At 37.3% G+C, this 18,610-nt stretch overlaps 1 protein-coding gene across 3 annotated transcripts in view; it reads left to right on the forward strand.

Moving 5' to 3' along the window:
* The first annotated feature begins 3,321 nt into the window (after window positions 1–3,321).
* GRID2 (glutamate ionotropic receptor delta type subunit 2) overlaps window positions 3,322–18,610 on the forward strand; it is a 1,331,224-nt gene continuing 1,315,935 nt past the window's right edge. For 2 of the 3 annotated variants that reach the window (XM_019741137.3, XM_074323476.2), the window contains exon 1: window positions 3,322–3,838. In XM_019741137.3, coding sequence (XP_019596696.3) covers window positions 3,751–3,838 — 88 coding nt within the window. In that variant the 5' untranslated portion in view covers window positions 3,322–3,750. The remainder of the gene's footprint in view (window positions 3,839–18,610) is intronic. The other variant, XM_019741134.3, reaches the window with a different exon arrangement.

An 18,610-nucleotide genomic window follows, 5' to 3' on the forward strand; every position in this document is an offset into this window, starting at 1 on the left:
AAACAAAATAAATCTCTTGAGTCATTGAATAGTGTTGAAGAATTCTTTAAAATTAACTAATGTAAGTTGTTTTACTGCTGTTATAACAGTGAGCAGCTGAATTTTAAAGTGTAGACATTGGTATTTTTAGTATTTTTTTACAATGAAAATGAAACAATTACATGTTCCCAGGATTTTCATTAAATTCTTTATACACAGTACATTTTACATGATTAAAGGAGCCTGCATGTGCACGACCCCCAACAATGCAAATTAATATTTCTCCTAAATTCTGTTTTTCAAAAAAATTAATCATTATACTGTACATCTTAAAGCTGATCAAATTACCTTCAAATTACTGATGTTCATAAGTAATGCCTGAATTAAGTGAGTGCCCACATTGGAAGACTAAATTCATGAGCCATGGTTCACTTACATTTTTACTTCAAAAAATTACTTATTGGACATAAATCTTTAGTGAAAGAAGGCTCTTTCCCCCCCAAAAAAAATATGCTAGACTGTCACAAAGTTTTGAATTTCAGTCAGTGCAGTGAGCCAAATGCATCTAACCATCAATAACCACTGTTATGCTTTAATTTTTGCATTAACTTTCTTGTGTTACTTTTTGAAAGCTGCATCTCATGGTTCTATTATCTCTTCTGACTGTCAGGAATCGTCATTTTGATGCTTTGGTATTTTGCTTTGCTTTGTGTTTTTGTTTGTGATGTGTCACCCAGATTCATTTAAACGTTTGACTGTACAGTGGTTCTGAACTATGGCTGCACATTAGTCACTTCAAACATATTGGCCAAGCCCCAAACCCCAGTGATTTTGATTAAATTAGCCTGAAGTGATGTCTTTCAAAAGCTTCTCAAGTTATTTGAAAGTGAAGCTACCTTGGAGAACCATCAAATAGGAGGATTTGGGAATAACAAAAATGTTTGTTTCTCATAACACACTAGAACAGATTTCCAAGAGAGAAGATAGTCTGAATTGACTATATTTAGTTAACTCTAGGAAAGACATTTATTAAGCCATGACTGGGCCAGCTAATGCTTTGAAGTTCCTCCTATTTCTCTGTTTCTAAGATATTATAGTGTTCTTTCCATGTTAATAGTTATTTCATCATTTTTCTCTTGAAAGAGCTCATAGTGACTCATCAACTTTTAAAATGTATTTGTGAATAATATAATAGAAACAAACTATGGTGAGATACATCCATTCTTTCAAAGATTCATTATCTGTAACAACAAAATATGATCCATGAAATTGCAATAGAACTTTTTGAAAAGTAAAATGAAATCAACAACATGAATACAATCAATATTGAGTCCACGTGTACTAATGACAAAAAAGAAAAGATAAAGGAATGATCAAAATTGAGAGGAATTAATTTGTAATGTCTTCTTGGAAGCACTGGTTTATGCCAAATTCAGAAGGAAGTGATGAAATTTGAGTCAGCAAAGGGGTTCTGTGTAAAAACTATAGTGAATAAAATATGAATAAGCTATTGTTTTCACTGTCAAGGCATTGATGATCTACTTCAGAAGTAGTCCTGTCTAAGTCGAATACAAAATAGAGTATGCCATGAGAGCCAGTAGAGGATGGGTTTATGCCATATTATAAAATTACGCTCAACTTCATGGGCAAAAGGAATTTTAACTAATCCTTGAAGTGGTGGAGGAGAGTGACTGGGAGGATGAATAGCTGCCTTCCAACAGAATTATTAACATAAGTAACAATATAGCAACACAACATTTTCTGGACTGTTCAGGGAATAAATGCACAAGATAAATGAAAGAAGGCATTTCACAGTGGTGAGAACATAAAATTGTGTTTGGAGAAATAATAGCCTGATTCACCAGACAAAAGAGATGGGCTCAAGTGAGAGAGTAAGAAGAAAAGAGGTTTGCCAAATTTGGAAGTAAGGGAGGCCTCTCTGAAAGGTTGTTTGAGGAGTTTGACATCCATGCATTCCCCAAGGATTCCAGTTATAATTGAAGTAATATTAGGCCCCTTAATACCTGGCCTCAACTAGTCAACTAGGTTGTGTTAACAAATATCCAGTCTGAAAAGAGGCCAGACTGGATAGAAGATAATCATTAGACAAAAGGAAGTCACAATCCTCAGGATTTTATTTTAAGGAATAAACTGGCAGAAAATCCTTTCATACTGGAACTGGGAGGCTGTCATTCAGTACTTCTTCAGCTCTTTCCATGGAAGGGCAACCAACTTCCTTATACTTAATTTATATACATAAGCCTGTTATCCAGATAATGTAATATTTTGATCAAATGTTTCCCTGAAGCATGCATTTGTTTTACTTAATTATTATATATATTTTTTTCATTTCAAGATTTTTTTCTTATCCTTCTCTATTCTGATTTCCTAAAAAATACACTGGAGACAGAAAGAAAATCACTGTATAAAAGGTAATTAGCACGTCCTCTCCTTTTTATAACTTTATAATTAAAATCTCATTAAAAGCTTTCTAGGTCTTGTCTCCCTTAGTGACCAGGTGTCCCTAATTTGTTTTTAACCAATGTAACTAATTCCAGGCAAAGACTAGAAAAAGTCTGATACCTGTTGGAGAATAGCAATAGCAAGGTTAAATAAGTGGGGTGGCTTTTTAGGTTGCTTTCAACCTTTCTTTTTTAAGGCTTCAACGTCTTTTCTTTCAGAGTCCTGCCTTTTCTCAGTCCCAGTTGAAGATTCCAAGGGAAATGAGAGCACTATTTTGTTTCTCCCTTGTATTGCAGATAGGGGGAGGAGGTGGTTATTAGAGAGAAGCTCTTCCTCTCTCGGTTTCCCCCTCTCTCCGCCTGACAGCACCGCTCTCTCGCGGGCTCGCTCGTTCTCCTAGGTGATCCATTTCTAGGCAACGTGGGGCTTGTGCTGAAGCTGCCAAGCGCGCTCCTTTCTCGCTTCCTGCATCCCGCCAGGCCAACCGCTCCAAAAGCATCCTGCAGCCCGCGGCGGCTTCTCTCCTCCCGCCCGGCCCGGCTGCTCGCGCCCGGCGCACTCCCCCGCCACACCGCGCCCGAGCGAACCAGCTCCCCGGGCCCGCCTCGCCGAGCTCCGCTCCCGCCTCGCGCAGAAGGGGAATTTTCTCTGCATTACTATCTGCATTACCTTGAAGTTCACTTTCTCTACCCTTCTTGGAGAGGGCTTTTTTCCCCTCCCTGCTGGAATCTGGCTGCTCCGCTTGGAATCGCCTAATCTTTCCTTTTCACTTAGATTTTATTTTGGCAGCGAAGACAAGTGATTCTGTGAGGGCCGTTAGGGCGGGGGGTGGGGTGGGGAGCTTTTTGATTGGGGGGGAGGGGAACATCCGGCGTGGGGGGGGTGGGCAGGGTCTGTTGGAAGTTGCGGCGGAGCTGGGACCCAAGACCCGCGGCCCCGGCGCAGAGATGGGGATGGTCTGAGCTCCAGACTCTCCCCCTGCCCGAGTGCAACCAAGGCTGGATACATTTTTTAAAAAGCCAAACTGCAAACAACTCTGGCGATGCCAAAATTCCCTTCCAAGTGACACTGCTTTGCGAAGGAGGTTTCCTCAGGCTGGGTTCTTTCTCTTATTCGCTCTGCCTTCCTCAGCGACGATTAAAGGCTTTGCTCTGGCAGTAGGAATTTAGAGGGGGGGGGGGGGGGGTAAAAAGGAAAAGAACAAGCTGCGTTAAACTCTGCTGTGATCGCAAACTCTTTGGACTGTTTCTTTTAAAAAAAAAATATTGAAAGAAAATCCACCCTAAAAGAAAATCAGCATAGGAGGAGATGGAAGTTTACCCCTTGCTCTTGGTTTTGTCCGCCTGGTGGTTTCGAACCTGGGACTCGGCGAATGCGGATTCGATCATTCACATCGGTAAGTAAGGGCAGGTGTGCCCGTGGATACTTTTACCGTTTCGGTTCGCAGGTGTTTCCCCCTTTGCTTCCCCGTCTCCGCCCTCTGTGTGGCTTGCTGGCAGTAGCTGCGGTTCGCTGCCCCTTCCCGCTACCCTTCCTTCACACTTGTTCAGTTGTCTGGCTGGATGTGGATGATGCTCCATCCTTGACTTGAGTTCTGTTTGGCGGTGAATAGTAGAGTGTGGGCTGCATGCGTGGGGGTCTCGAGTTTGCCTCAGGGTGCGTGTGTACCAGAGAGTGCGGGGGTTCTAAGTGTGCGGGGAAAGGAAGTTTAATGGTCTCAACCTTCCCTATTCTTTCCCAGATGTGCATTTGGTCTATTCTTTAAAATTATCTTTGGGGGAATAGAGGAGGTGTCACCTGTGAGGTGAAAAGAACTGAGGTGGGAGGTTGGGCGGGGGGAGCTCCCTTCAAATCGAACAGGTGGTTTTGCAACGTGAGCGGGCTGCGTTCGTTGCAGCGGTGTGCGGTGGTGACAGCGTGCTGGATGCGCCCCCAACCTCCTGCATCTCTTGGCTTTGCGGTACTCGCGCAGAGTCGTCGCGGCCGTGGTGAGAGGGGCTGGCGGAGGCGTAGCGGAGGACCGGGAGCTGCGCGCCTAGCTGCCTCGCACTCGCTCCCCGGGCCTGGCGCGGCTGCGAGACTGGCCCCGAGGCGCTCCGGCAGCGCCGGGAGCAAACGTGCGCAGGCCGCCCTGCTGGGCTGCCTCGCAGACACCTGCCTCGCTGTCCACTCTGAGTTGCCACGCAAGACCGAGAGCAGAGGCGCTGGGGCTACGGCCGGGGAACCAGACTCCAGAAAGGACGGCGGAGCCGGCTGGGAGATGCTCATGGCCCCACCTATTGGCAACCAGACGGGCCGGGACTGGCCGCGGCGGGCGGGGGCGGGCGGGGGCTGCGCGTCATTATCATGCACAGCGCTCTCAGCTCCAGGCTCCAACTCTTCTCACTTGCTAATCCGAGAGAGCTGAGCGGAGAAGAGCTCTTGCAGCCTTTTCTGCGTTAATGCGACGATTTCCTTTTCGGAATTCGCGTTCGCGGGCCAGCAAGGTTCGTTTACTGGGCTGAAGAGAGGCCCCTCTTGGGGAATGTTCCTGGGCACAGGACTTTTATCTGTCCACACGGCGTGATGTTCTGCAAATTGAGGCGACAGATGGGTCGCAGCATCTCCCCTTTCCGTCCCCCTGCTCCTCCCCCGTGCAGCGCGCGCGCGCGCACACACACACACACACACACACGCACACGCACACGCACACACACACACGAGACCCTGAAAGTCGAACCTGCTGCAGGTGGCGGCTGTGCCTGCCCAATCGAGGGGCTTCTATCTGGTGTGCGCTCCCATAGCAGCCAGCCCCTCAGCTCCAGGGGGCTCCCTCCCTTGGTCTCAGCGGCTGTCTTTGTAAACATGTCTGCCATTCTCTATCATTTATATCAATAGAACCATATGTCTCTGTGCAAGGGGTAATGAGGTCAGGATTCAGAAAACCTTGCATTTATGCATTAAGTAAATTGAGCACTAGATAGCTTGCCTGCTAGATCTCGTTTTGCCTGGGGGCTAACAGTGCCTGTGGGTTCTGAACTTTTCAGGGAGAAATTATGGTCTTACGGAGGGGTTCAGTAATGTTCTCTTGGAGTTCGGAAATGAACTGTGCTTTTCTTAAAGAAATGGCATACATTTATGCCCAGTGTGAATGACTGGAGAAGGAATGCAGATATGTATTGTATCTTTACATTCATGATTAGGGGTTTCTGCCTTATGCTCTTCATCACTCAGGAGGGAAGGCCTGTGGATGAGTGCTTATTTTATTGCTTATTCCGTGGTCTACACAATAAATACATTATTTGCAAACAGCTACAGCTCTTGCTATCCTTTACTAGATGAATACTATTTTGCAATGCAGTCTGGGCATTTGTTTCAAAATAGAACACAACTGTTGTATTTTTTCCTTTACATTCTGTTGTCTGTCACTGTGACATAGCTTAGTTATTTATAACCAGACCAAAAAAAAAAAAAAAAAAGTAACTGTGCACAAATACAGATTTCTTTAGAAAGCTGGTTGTATGCATTAACTGTATATATACTACTAAAAGAAATCATTACTTCTCAGACATTCACTTAGTCTTGAATGCAATTAATACATGAGACAAGGATTAGCTTCTTTTATAGACTATCTAATAATGCCATAAAGCTAGCAAATTGATGATTGTTTCAAATGCTCCTATCTTTTATAATATACCGAAAAGTGTTATCTCCTAAATAAAATAAAAAAAGGATGACCAAGACTAATTTGTGTGAACTTCAGCTATTAAAAGCCCATATTAAAATTTTAAATTACCAGTTGATATTCATTGGATCAGTTTACTTGCTTGGTTGAATAGCAAAAGAGAATTAATCATCTTTAGGAGGTGATTGCCTTCATTTAGTATTTAATGTGAGAAATACGTTTATGGTAAATGTATTATTTCAGGACTAAAGGGATGAAAGTGATGAAACAGGAGGGAAAGTGAACATTTCAACTCTAGAGATATAAGGAGATATGCAGAAATGAAAGGTTTTCACAGCCTTATGTGGTGTGTTCAAGCAGAAAACTGCAATATGTAGTTCAGGCAAGCTGGAAAGATAAAAAGACACTGCTGTAATAGGTTCTTTAAATATTGAATCCTTTTGATATTGAACCAAATTATATGTATGAAAAGTCTCTGCATCCTTCTTTCTTATTGCTTTTGCTATTCACACAGGTAGTTTAATAAAGTCAATTACATATTTTAAACTCTAATATATTTTATTAAGCCCCTTAGTTCACTACACTGATGAGATATATTATAATGGTTATACTCTAATGATTGAAATGAAAATGTATTTATTTTAGTCAAAAATGCATAATATTGTAATTACTTTGAGTTTCTGTTAAATCATGTTTTTAAAAAATATTTGATAATTATATACCCTATATACATACACACACAAACACAGTTTTTAGAAATGAATTGACTCCATTGTGATCTTCTTTCCTCCCTCCCCAAGAAAGGTCTTTTGACATATAAAAACTATGCAATTTTGAATTATGCTTCTACTTTAAGCCTGTGCATTGATTGAGTAATTTCATAAGACCCACATTACTTGATTGCTTAGAAGTTTTCTAATGATCTGCATGCTGTAGGAAGAACCAAAAAGTCGTGAGTGGAATGGCAATGATAGTGTGTTTTATGAGGCTATTCAAAAGTCGCTCTGATTTATGTAGCTAGAAAGCTCCAAAGTCTTTGAGATTAGCCACGCTGAGTGCTGTTTTCTTCATACATCAGTCGTCCCACACTCTTCACTCCCTTAACACAACAGGAGTTTCGAGCACGGGTTTAATTAAGCAGGGATTAGGTGGCTTTTCCAGTCAAATGCACAGTTTGTGTTTTGCTTCATATCTAATATGGAGGATCTCATGTTTTAGCAGTTTAATGTATGCTCATTTATTTATCTGGTTCCTGTGCTCACAGAACTGATTGAAGTGAGCGATCCTCACTTAAATCTCTACAAGGAAACACTCAAACTGAGGACTTATTCATATATTACGAACATAATTAGCATGTTTTTGTTAGTATCATAGTAAAATACCTTATGCCAGCAGGGAAGAGAAACTAAGCATTTATTCATGTTTTTCTCATAAGCAATTGATAGTTTATCCTCCAAGAAGATAATGATCAACTATGACATTTGAGAAGTTTAAGATAATTCAGTTTTCATCATGAGAAAGTTCAAATTAAAGTGCAAAATTGCTGGGTGAATAAAATATATCATCACATTTAAAACAATACTAGATGGTAGATTTAAAGTATCAGTTTTTATTACTTCTGCACTGAGGACTATTTTATCAAATACAGAATATAAAAGCGTTGCCAGAAGATGTACTGTGTCTTCTACCAAAATGTTTCTTTTTCAACTCTTTACATCATTCACATTGTTTAATTATAACCCCCAGGAGACATCAATGTCTCTTTGCATTGTATATGGTAGCTCAGTGATTGAAGTTATCCTTTTATTATTTACAGCAGTTCTTTGCTCCCTAAGTTATGGATAACATATAGTGTAAACTTAGAAGGTATTAAGAAGTAGCTTCTGAATTTAAAATAAGGGTATTCTTTACTTTTAGTCTTTTCTGTATCATTAATACAGTTATTTGAAGCACAATTCAGGTGTGCATTAACTTAGACAATGCTATTAATCAATGATATCAACTATGACGTGACTAATAAGTCATTACAATAAGGACCTTTGCTTTCTACTGCAAGTGAAATGTACGCCCAATAAATACCTTCTGTAAATTTTAATTTAAATACGAATAAAAGTGAAGGCAATTAATTTTTGATTTATCCAACAATAGAAACCAGTTGAGATTGGTAAGAGTAATGGAAGATGCATTGCGTTTAATTCTAATCTCTAAGGCTAAGTTTATCATACTGTAGTTGTATTGCAAAGGGATATTGTAAGTTTAAAACCGCACTTTTTAATGCAGCTTTTGGTGTTTTTTGTATTTCACTTGCACATATTCTTTTATTTTAAAAAAGTAAGTTACTTGGCACTGCTATTGTATTTTTATGATATTTCAGGTTATTGACAGCATATCAGTGAGTAGCAATACTGAATTTTACTACAAATATAATGTTTATTAGAAAATACATTTATAGCCTATAAAGGTATCTTTGCCATTAGGTGTCACTGCATTCTGAGCTGTTCTTTTGTAGTCCTACTTGAAAATCACATGGGATTTTAAAAAGAATTGTCAGAAAAAAATGCCATTTAATGGGGTTTGTGATGCTATAAGATATAGGTGGTTTTAACTTTCAAACCAGAAAGGGAAATACTACCCCTGTCTCTTATTCTAGTAAGAATTTAGTTTTAGGACATATCAGCACCCTCTTCTCTAGACAGATTAGATTGCTGCACCTAGTGATGTAAATTTTTCACATATTTAAAATATAACAGAAATACGTTCTTAAACTAATACGTATGCTCTATGGAAATATCTAAGACACCAAAAAGGACATAAATACACCTAACAGTGCTGCCATAAACAGACATTAGTGAATAGAGTTTATTAAGCAGTTTCTTAACTGCAGCAGTTCTTGCTTACCTATGGAAGACTTGGGGTCCCAAACTGACCGATGTTTGTAACATGAAACACACATACACAGAGCTATGACAAAAACATATACATGGACAGAAATACAAGTATACTTAAAAATAATGTCAATCATTGAATTTTGTGAATGGTCATTTATGTTTTCAGATAATTTTGGCCTGGTAAATATTAGTTTCATGTGTTGTATCAATCTCCATATGTATACCACCACCACCACCACCACTGCTACCACCATTGGGTTTGTATGGTAATATAACACCAGTGCCTAGTATCATTTAGTAATTTTTCTGTTTGCTGTTTTTTGGTTTTTTTTAAAGAGGCAAAATCTTACTTCAACTACATCCCATTGTAAGACTAATGGAGGATGAAACTTAGTTAAGTTTAATCTGATAAATTAGTTTTAACATCGGCCCAAATCACCTAATTAGAAAATGCAATACTAGGTTAAATGAATGAACAGTTTTTCATATTATGTTAAACCTTGCCCTGTGCCGATATTAATTAATAAACTGTTGGAATAATGTATTATTAAAAACTCAGAATAAAATCAACTAACCAGGTGGATGTCTAAAGAATAAGGGAAAAAATACTAACATGATTCTGGGATTGACTAGTAAGAGGATGTCTGTGGATTCAGGTAATTTAAACTGTGAATTTTAGTATTTGAATAGGGGTACAAATCCCACATAAATGTGAAAAACGGGAATGTTAAGACACAGTAAAACCTGTTTTTGATTAGAAGTTAGAAGGTTTGGGGCTAAGTACTAGTTATATCAATAGCTGATTGAGCAACATTGGGAAGTTATTCAGTCCTCATTTTTATCAATCCTAAAACGAATTAAACTAATGTTTATTTAAGTTCTAAAATTATATGTAACTAAAATGAAGACAAATTCTTATATGTGAGGAATTGGGAGAAGAGATACAGCCAAGTGTAGTTCATATAATTATACTTAATAGTTAGATTTAGAGTGAATTAAAAAAAAGAATATTAGGGAAAATAAATGTAGAATACAACCTTAATCACTCAATTTAAGGACCCCTTAAAATGCAATTTTTTTTTTGTATGAACAAGAATTATGCATAATGTATTTGTTCATTGGGTATTCTAGGTAACTTCAGTAGTAGATTGCAAGAGCTGGATTTTTGTTGTTGCTTCAGTTTTGTCTAGCATTAATACTAAGGTGTTCCTTCCAGTGCTACTCTCTTATAGTATACCAAAATACTAGTGCTCCTTAAGGCTGACTGGAGAAATGAGTTGTTTTATGTACTAATCATCCAGGACTACAGCAATTTTTAGAATTTACCAATTGGAAGCACACCAGGAATATTAGCATATGTTTGGTATCACTCAAAAATGTAGAGCTAAAAAGAAATAGCCAGTGTTTCTTCTGTGTTCTTTACAGTTCTGGATTCCTGCTTCAGGTATTGTCATGGAGACTGGGTTGACCTACTGAAAGCCTCCTTAAGTGAGTAGAGGGAAGCCCAGAGGCAATGTGCACAAGAATCTAATGCCTGTATGTGTTAAAAATTTTGAATCACTCTATAGTCAAATTCCTTATTAACAGATATTTTTACTCACAATAAAATTTTGAGTAATTAGTAATATTAAAATAATAAATCTTATCCTTTTTTTTTCGTTCCCTAATAATTCAAAGGACTACTTACAACATAATCTTATTTCATGGCTCTGAGTACGTGATTGTTCCTAAGAAACTTTAAATAAGGTGTTTGCTTCATTATCAAAATCATTATAATTCTAGAAGTTAATATTCCTGAAACTACAGGGTAAGTAGGCATTACTACCAATATACAGTATTTGGGAACATTTTCTTTCACTCTACAAACATTTATTCTGAACCCCTTCTCTGCAAAGTGTTGTTTTTAGGCCCTGGAATTAAAATGTTGAACAAGTTAGCTCTCCTTTTGTATTTAAGGAGCTTACATGCTCATTGGGTAGGCAGCCAGACAAATAAGAAAATATATGTCAGGTAGTGATAAACACAATGAAGATAAAAGGTGAATGAAGTTTGTTATTTTGGGCAGAGTGGTCTGATAATATCTCTCTGAAGAGATGATCGTTGGAGCAGAGACTGGACTGAAAGAAAGGAAGTGAACCAAGTGGCTATCTGATGAAAAACGATTTCATGGAAGACATAGCAAAGGCAGTGGCCATGAGACAACACACTAAGTGTCTGAGTGGGTTGAGTCCCGCGGGAAAGGTGTCTGTGACTCAGGGAGCTGGAAGAAGATGTGTGGAACTGAAAGCAAAGTAGACATGCTTTATTTACAGGCTTCCTGGGCACAGGTTTCTCCCTGCTGCACACAGCTGGGCATTCTCAGGTTACAACCCGCAGCCAGTAGAAGCAGCCCACAGCTGCCACTCCCCCCCCCATAAAATGGCCGGACCCCTTTTATACCCCACCAAGACAAAAGTGGCTCACAGCCAAGTTGCTGAGATAAGAGTATTTACAGTAACATCTTCAGGATGGATGGAGCCTGCACAACACTCCATCTTATTGGACCAGCGGGCCGCTGGTCAGGGTCACCAGCTGGCCGGGGTGGGGAGGAAGCCTGACCGGCCCCATCTTCTCTACATGAAGAAATCTGCTGTACTCATTAAAGGAATATCTTGAAAGTCAATGTGGCTGTAGTGTAGGGAGCAAAGCAGGAAGTGGAAGGAAACAAGGTCTGAGAGGCAAATAGGAAGATCCTAGAGGGACTTTTAGGTCATGGTAAGGTATTTAGATCTTCTGGGTATACCGGAAACCCAATGGAGTGTTGAGATCAAATGTGTAATGTGAATGGTTTGTGTTTTAAAAAGGTGAACTTATTTTTGAATTGGACCAAGTTGGTAGCTGAACTAGATGAGTAGTTGTCAGATTGTAGATATATTTAAAGATAGAAGAAACAATATTTTCTGATTGGTTATTCAGCTGGGAGAAATCCAGGGGAAATAAAGAGGTTTCCAGGGTATAGTCCCTGAGCCAAGAGGGTGAAATGTACTATTATTAACTAAAATTGGGAACATGGGCAATGGGCAAGTTTAGATAAGTATCAAAATTTGAATTTATTAAATTTGACATTCCTCTTAGACATCAAATTTGAGAATTTAAGTTGGCAGTTAATTACGTGAGTCAGAAATTTAGGGGGTAGTTAGAGATTCAAGCTGTACATTTGAAATGTTTGTAGACTTGTTCTTTAAAGTGATGGGCGGGGGTAGCTCACTTAGGGAATAACTGTGTATAGAGAAGAGCTCCAAGGCTATACATACCATGGGACATTCCAAAATGTAGAGGTCAGGGAGAGGGAGAGGATCTAGGAAAACAAAGATAAGTGGCCTGTGAGTTAGAAAGAAAACCAGGGTGTGTGTTGTTCTGGAAGCCAAGTGAGGAAAGTATTTCAAGATAGAAATGAGAAACTTTGTCAAATTCTGTGAATGAAAACTGATATTTGACTACTGGGTTTGGAAATGCTCAGGACAAAGATAGCTGTGACAAAGGAGCTTTCAGTTATAAAATGTGTTTCTATAGAGGAGAAAACACTGGAAATGACAAAGAACACCTAAAAATATAACTCAATATTTGGGAAGGATTCAAAAATATAATGGGACTTGAGGAACTCTGAGTTTTGCTGTAAGTGAGAACAAGGGAGTAATGGGTGGGAATATGAGGTAAAGGGAGGATTTTGTTTTTAAAGTGGAAGTTGGGATATATATGGCAATTTTTAAGAAGTTCAATGATCAGAACATTTTCAGAAAGACGATTTAAAACAAACTACAGGTATACCTTTTTATTAAACTTATTTGATTCTTCAGTTTGGACAGCAAGAGTTTGTGAGCACTGTTTTTGTTTGTTTTTGTTTTGTGATCTTGGATCAAGAATATAGGCCAATGCCAGTGGAATTAACCAGAGAAGCTTAGATGTCCTCTCTGAAACAGACTCTATTAGTTTTGCCTTTTTGCTTCATTTAGTTTCCCAGATTAGCATTCACATTTAGATAAAAGTTTCTTACCTGGAATTACAAGTGGATTATACCTTAAGAAGTTTTGGTATACCACTATAGTAGAATCAATATGTAGTCTAATGTACTAATTTTAAGAACATACACTGTTCATATATACTTGTAGTGGTATTGAAATAGCATAAAATCCTCCTTTTGTAATAGACACATCTTAATTGATGATGGGTTTTCTGTAAGTAAATTCTATTATGCATTTGATTTACTTAAAAATCATTTTGGAACAATTAAAAACAAAACAAAACAAAAGTTATTCCACAAGGCAAAGCCACATAGAAATTAAATAGATGAGAGAATTCATATGATATTGATTTTCAGTGACACATTTCAATATTTCCTTTTATGGAAATTTCATTTCTATTTGTGCTATAGCATAGCTGACAGATCTTTAGTCATAGGTGAAAATTAGGAAAGGAAATGTTCTACACTGTCTAATCTCAGAATTCAGCCTTCTGAAAATGAATCTTAGTTCTTTTATTTGTCTCCTATTAATACACACGTAACTTATGTATATTACATTGATTTTGCAGCTAAAATAAGATTTGTATTAAAATAAGAATGCCAGTAGTCAGTGAGTTATATTTTTCGGTGTTCTTTGTTATTTCCAGTGTTTTCTCCTCTATAAAAACATTTTGTCATATGGAAACAATGTAATATGAATGTCACATGGTTGTTTCTGCTTGGTTAATTTATTAATTGATAGGTAAACATGGAATTCATGAACAGTGAGGGGATAGGAGTTCTATAGATTTGGGCATAACAATGACTGATTGAAGAAAAAGCAAGCTGTGTTATGGCTGGAGCCTAGGAACATAATTAATAGATACATAACATCAAAAAAATATTTTAAACTTGCTATTTCATAACTTCCTGGGTGGTGAAATGTAATTATTTGAAGAAAGTGCCAAGTAGATTTAAATCTAAATTTAAGTTAGAATGGGCACCTAAATGGTGAAGTGCATAGTTTATTTCACCTTGACACCATTACAACGATATACCACACAGGCAGCACAGTTTCGATTGGCTTATTATCTTAAAAACCAAAGGCCAGTATTATATTAGGAGAGAAAATGGGACAAGAAAGTTAGTTCTATTATTCTGTTGCATATAGTTTAAGGTTAATTAAAATCTAGATAGCGGATTTTTCCTTCTGGATAATCTCCACAATCTCACAATAGAGAAAATTGCATTAATGGTATAGTCACAGTTACTATCTTGATCTTCTGAGTCCGGATTTCTCCTTTGCTAATTCTATATATTATGATAACAGGAAACAAGTGAATTGTCTTTTTAGAAATGTCATCCACTCTCAGCATAGCCCAAAAGAGGCAGAGCCTTTGCAAAGATCATTATACATTTCTTCTTAATAGAATTGTTTAAAAAATTTTTAATACCTCACTAGCATGGGTGGTAGCTCACGTTCAAACTTGAGAAGGATTACACTTCTGATCCCTGGTGGTGCAGTCAAGTTGGATTTTGGACATTTTTGATAATTCATTATTTTCAAGCTAAGAAATCATGATCTGCATAGTTATATTTCATTTGCAGAAAATATACTTTTAAGGTGACATGAAAACCATAACATGCGATATTTTTTTGATTCAACAAATGCTTATCGAGCACCTATTATGTACTCTGTTGAATCCAAAAAGTACATACATAAGACATGCTTTCCATCCTTTAAGTATTTTTAGGTCTATCTTCCTTCTGAGATAATATTGTAATATCAGGAAGCAGACAGTAGAGCAATTCAGGGCTCACAGTTCAGTGGCTGTGCTCTACTATGACAAAGGAGATTGTTAATTCAGTAAATGCCATCTTTATGATGTCCTTAAGGTGCCATAAAGCAAACATATATTTCAGAAAAGACATGTATAAACTTAGAAGGTCTTCATTTATAGTAGAAATCCTTTTACTCAGATTTCTGATGGTGAATGATTCACCTTGTACCTATAGGCTACAAAAAACAATACAGTCATGACATACTCAGAGCTAAGTGAACGTCTCTTCCATTTGCCTCTTCATTTTTTTTTTTTTCTATAGTAGATGCCAGTAGTTATGCTGTAAGTTCCAATAAAGGAGGAGGTAGCTTTAAGACAATATGCCAGGATCATTAAATGGTCAATCCTGTAATTAATAGAAGTAATGAGATCCTTCCTAAATTTAATGGGATATCTGATCATTTTACTAAGCATAGTTTCTTGAGTATGGAGAAATTAAGTTATATTTTCTTTGTTTTTCCTTTCTTGAATTTATTAGTATACTACTATATCATATTACTAATTTGTGTTTTTTCTATGTGTATAGAAGAACAATGAAAATGACAATTTTATACTGTTGCAAGCAAAAGGGGAAAATGATCTCACAGAACAAATACATTTAGTTACCTTTACAGGTGGAAAAAGTATTATTGGGGAAACATATTTGTACCCACTTTTAATTATGTAGGTGTAATTGTGAAAAGGACAACCATTGACAATTGAAAATAACAGGCAGTTCAAAAACTACCTGGCTAATACTTCTATTTTTCTTTACAGAGTTCTTGTTGTGGTTTATAAACAGTTAATAAATAGCAAAACTGGCTGCTGCTATTTTTTTCTTTTTCTTGTCTACCCTTCAGTGGCAATGCTAATGAGCAGTGAAATGGCCAAAAGCAAGGAAGAAAGAGCAAAGGGTTTTAGATAATCCATAAACCAGAAAATCAGCCCCTGAATGCTCATATGAACATGTTTGCTGAGAAGAAATAGTTTTATTTTCTCAAAATATTACCCAGATTCTGAAGGCAGAACTTCCTCTTGGCTGCTGAATTTGTAAGAGGATTGAACTTTACAGGCCACCAAAGAGGAGGAATGCTCTGAATGAGGCAGGCTGGGAGCGGAAGGAAGAATATTATTACTGGGGAAAGAGTGCCCTTTATGGTAAAGGACCCAGTTGAACTCAGTTTCAATGTGTAATGTCTATGGTGACTTTGAAAAGAAAACATGGATTTCAGCTACACTTTTTAAAACTTTACATAATTATGTATATACTGTGTTGGGCTGACATTGCTATCAGTATATATTATTTATTGAGCATCTACATTGCATATTCTCAGTTGGCTTCTAGCTGATGCATTATTATAGACCATAAGGACTAATTTGGTTATTTCACTTTAAAAAAGAAACTGTGAAGCACATGATAATGATACATGCAAAAGACTGGTTAGTGGTTAATTTGGGGGAAGAGAGGTGAGAAGGGAAAGTGATGTTTCATTACGGAGAGATACAATGTTTCAATATTATTATGTCTTATTTATTAAGCTGAGTGGTTGCTACACAAGTGTTGATATGTATCAACTTTTATAATTGATTTGTAAGTAATGGTACAACGCCTGCTGTTGGCTCTACTTACTGTGAAATCTACTGGGTCAGTTTAGTTCCACTTTGGTTAGGGATTGAGGTTTGCCTTTTAGACCCCAGCCACCACATAGGGTGATTCAGGCCCCAGTCCTCTTTGGAGGGGAGGAGAAAGCTGACAATATGCCAAGATCATTAAATGGCAAATCAGAGAACATTAAGATGTCTATGTTTTAGCATCTTGCTCTCTGTGATGAATTCAACAAGCAAGTCACTTTCTCTACCCTTTAGTACGTTATCTTTGAATCTTTGTTTCCTTTTTAGTATGGCAGGGAGTGCCCTTAAGTGTTCAGGTGAAAGAGGAGAGGGGAAGGAATGTACAGAGAGAATAACCAGGTAAGTGCCATGAAAGGAAGTTTAGAATATGCCTTGTTTTTAATATTTCATAATACATATATAAAAAGATAATGTGTAATACTTTTGTCATTGATATTATGCTAGTATTAATAAGTTCTGTATCACCCTTGGGTAAGAAAGTATGAACAATTCTTTTATAAAGTAACCTTAGAAATTCTCGTAAGAGAATTATTATTATTTTGTTTTATCTTACATAGATGTTATGTGCTTGTGGTAATTAAAAAGGAAGCAAATCTGCCTATTTGATCTTTTGATATTTTAATATTGTCTTTCATTGTAAATACAAACTGAGATATTATACTGTGCAATGATAAACAAATGAAGAATTTCTTATAGCCAATTGAGCTTCATCATTTGGCCCTTGATTGAATTTCCATTTTAACCCATATAAATATGGAATAATTCGTTTTAATCCATATAAGTCAGAAGGAATGAAAAGGAAAAAAGTGTCCACAAAACAACCATAAAGGCAGAGAAGAAGTTATCCCCCCACCCCGCAACTTTATTGAGGTATAATCAACACATGACATTGTATAAGTTTAAGGTATACAACATAATGATTTGATATATTTATATATTATAAAATGATTGAAATGGTAGCATTAACTAACACCTCCATCCTATCACACACAAATTACATTTTTGTGTGTGTTATTAGAACAATTTAAGATCTACTCTCTTAGCAACTTTCAAGTATATAATATAGTATTATTGACTATAATCACTGTGCTGTATGTTGGACCCCCAGAACTGTTATTCTTATAACTTAAAGTTTGTATCCTTTTATTAATCCCCGCATTTCCTCCACGCCCCAGCCCCTTGTAACTACTATTCCACTCCATTTCTTTGAGGTTAGCTTTTTAAAATTGCACATATAGGTGATACAGTATTTGTCTCTTCTCTTTCTGACTTATTTCAGCATACTGCCCTCAGGGTTTACCCAAGTTGTCACAACGGACAGGATTTCCTTCTTTCTCTGGCAAAATAATATTTCATTATAATTACATCTATGTCTATATCTATATCAACATCATATATATATATATATATATATATATATATATATATATATATATATATCACATCTTCTTTATCCATTCATTCTTTGATAGACACTTAAGTTGTTTTCATATCTTGGCTGTGAATAATGCTGCGATGTACATGGGAGTACAGATATCTTTTCAAGATCCTGATTTCAATTCATTTGTATAAATAACCAGAAGTAGAATTGGTGGGTCATATTGTAGTTCTATTTGTATTTTTTTGAGAAACTTCCATACTGTTTGCCATAATGTTGGCACCAATTTACATTTCCATCAACAGTACATGAGGATTCCCTTTACTCCACACTCTTGCGAGCACTTATCTCTTGTCTTTTGGATATTAGCCATTCTAACAGGTGAAGTGGAAAGTCTTTGTGGTTTTGATTTGCATTTCCCTGATGATTAGTGGTGGTGAACACCTTTTCATTGACCTATTGGCCATTATTGAATGTCTTCTTTGGAAAACTGTTCAGTTCCTCTGCCCATTTTATTTTTATTTTATTTATTTTTTTGCTATTGAGTGGTATGAGTGTTTTACGTATTCTGAATATTAACCATTATCAGATAGATGACTTGCAGATACTTTCTCCCACTTCATAGGTTGCCTTTTCATTTTGTGGGTTCTTTTGCGGTGTGTAAGCTTTTTCAGTTTGATGTAGTCCTAGTTGTTTATTTTTGCTTTTGTTGTTTGTGCTTTTGGTGTGATATACAGAAAATCACTGTCAAAAACAGTGTCACGGACCTTAATCCCTAAATTTTCTTCTAGAAGTTTCATGTTTTCA

This window comes from Rhinolophus sinicus, chromosome 1 (genome assembly GCF_057876585.1).
Source record: "Rhinolophus sinicus isolate RSI-liver-muscle chromosome 1, RSI-T2T, whole genome shotgun sequence".
Lineage (NCBI taxonomy): Eukaryota > Metazoa > Chordata > Mammalia > Chiroptera > Rhinolophidae > Rhinolophus > Rhinolophus sinicus.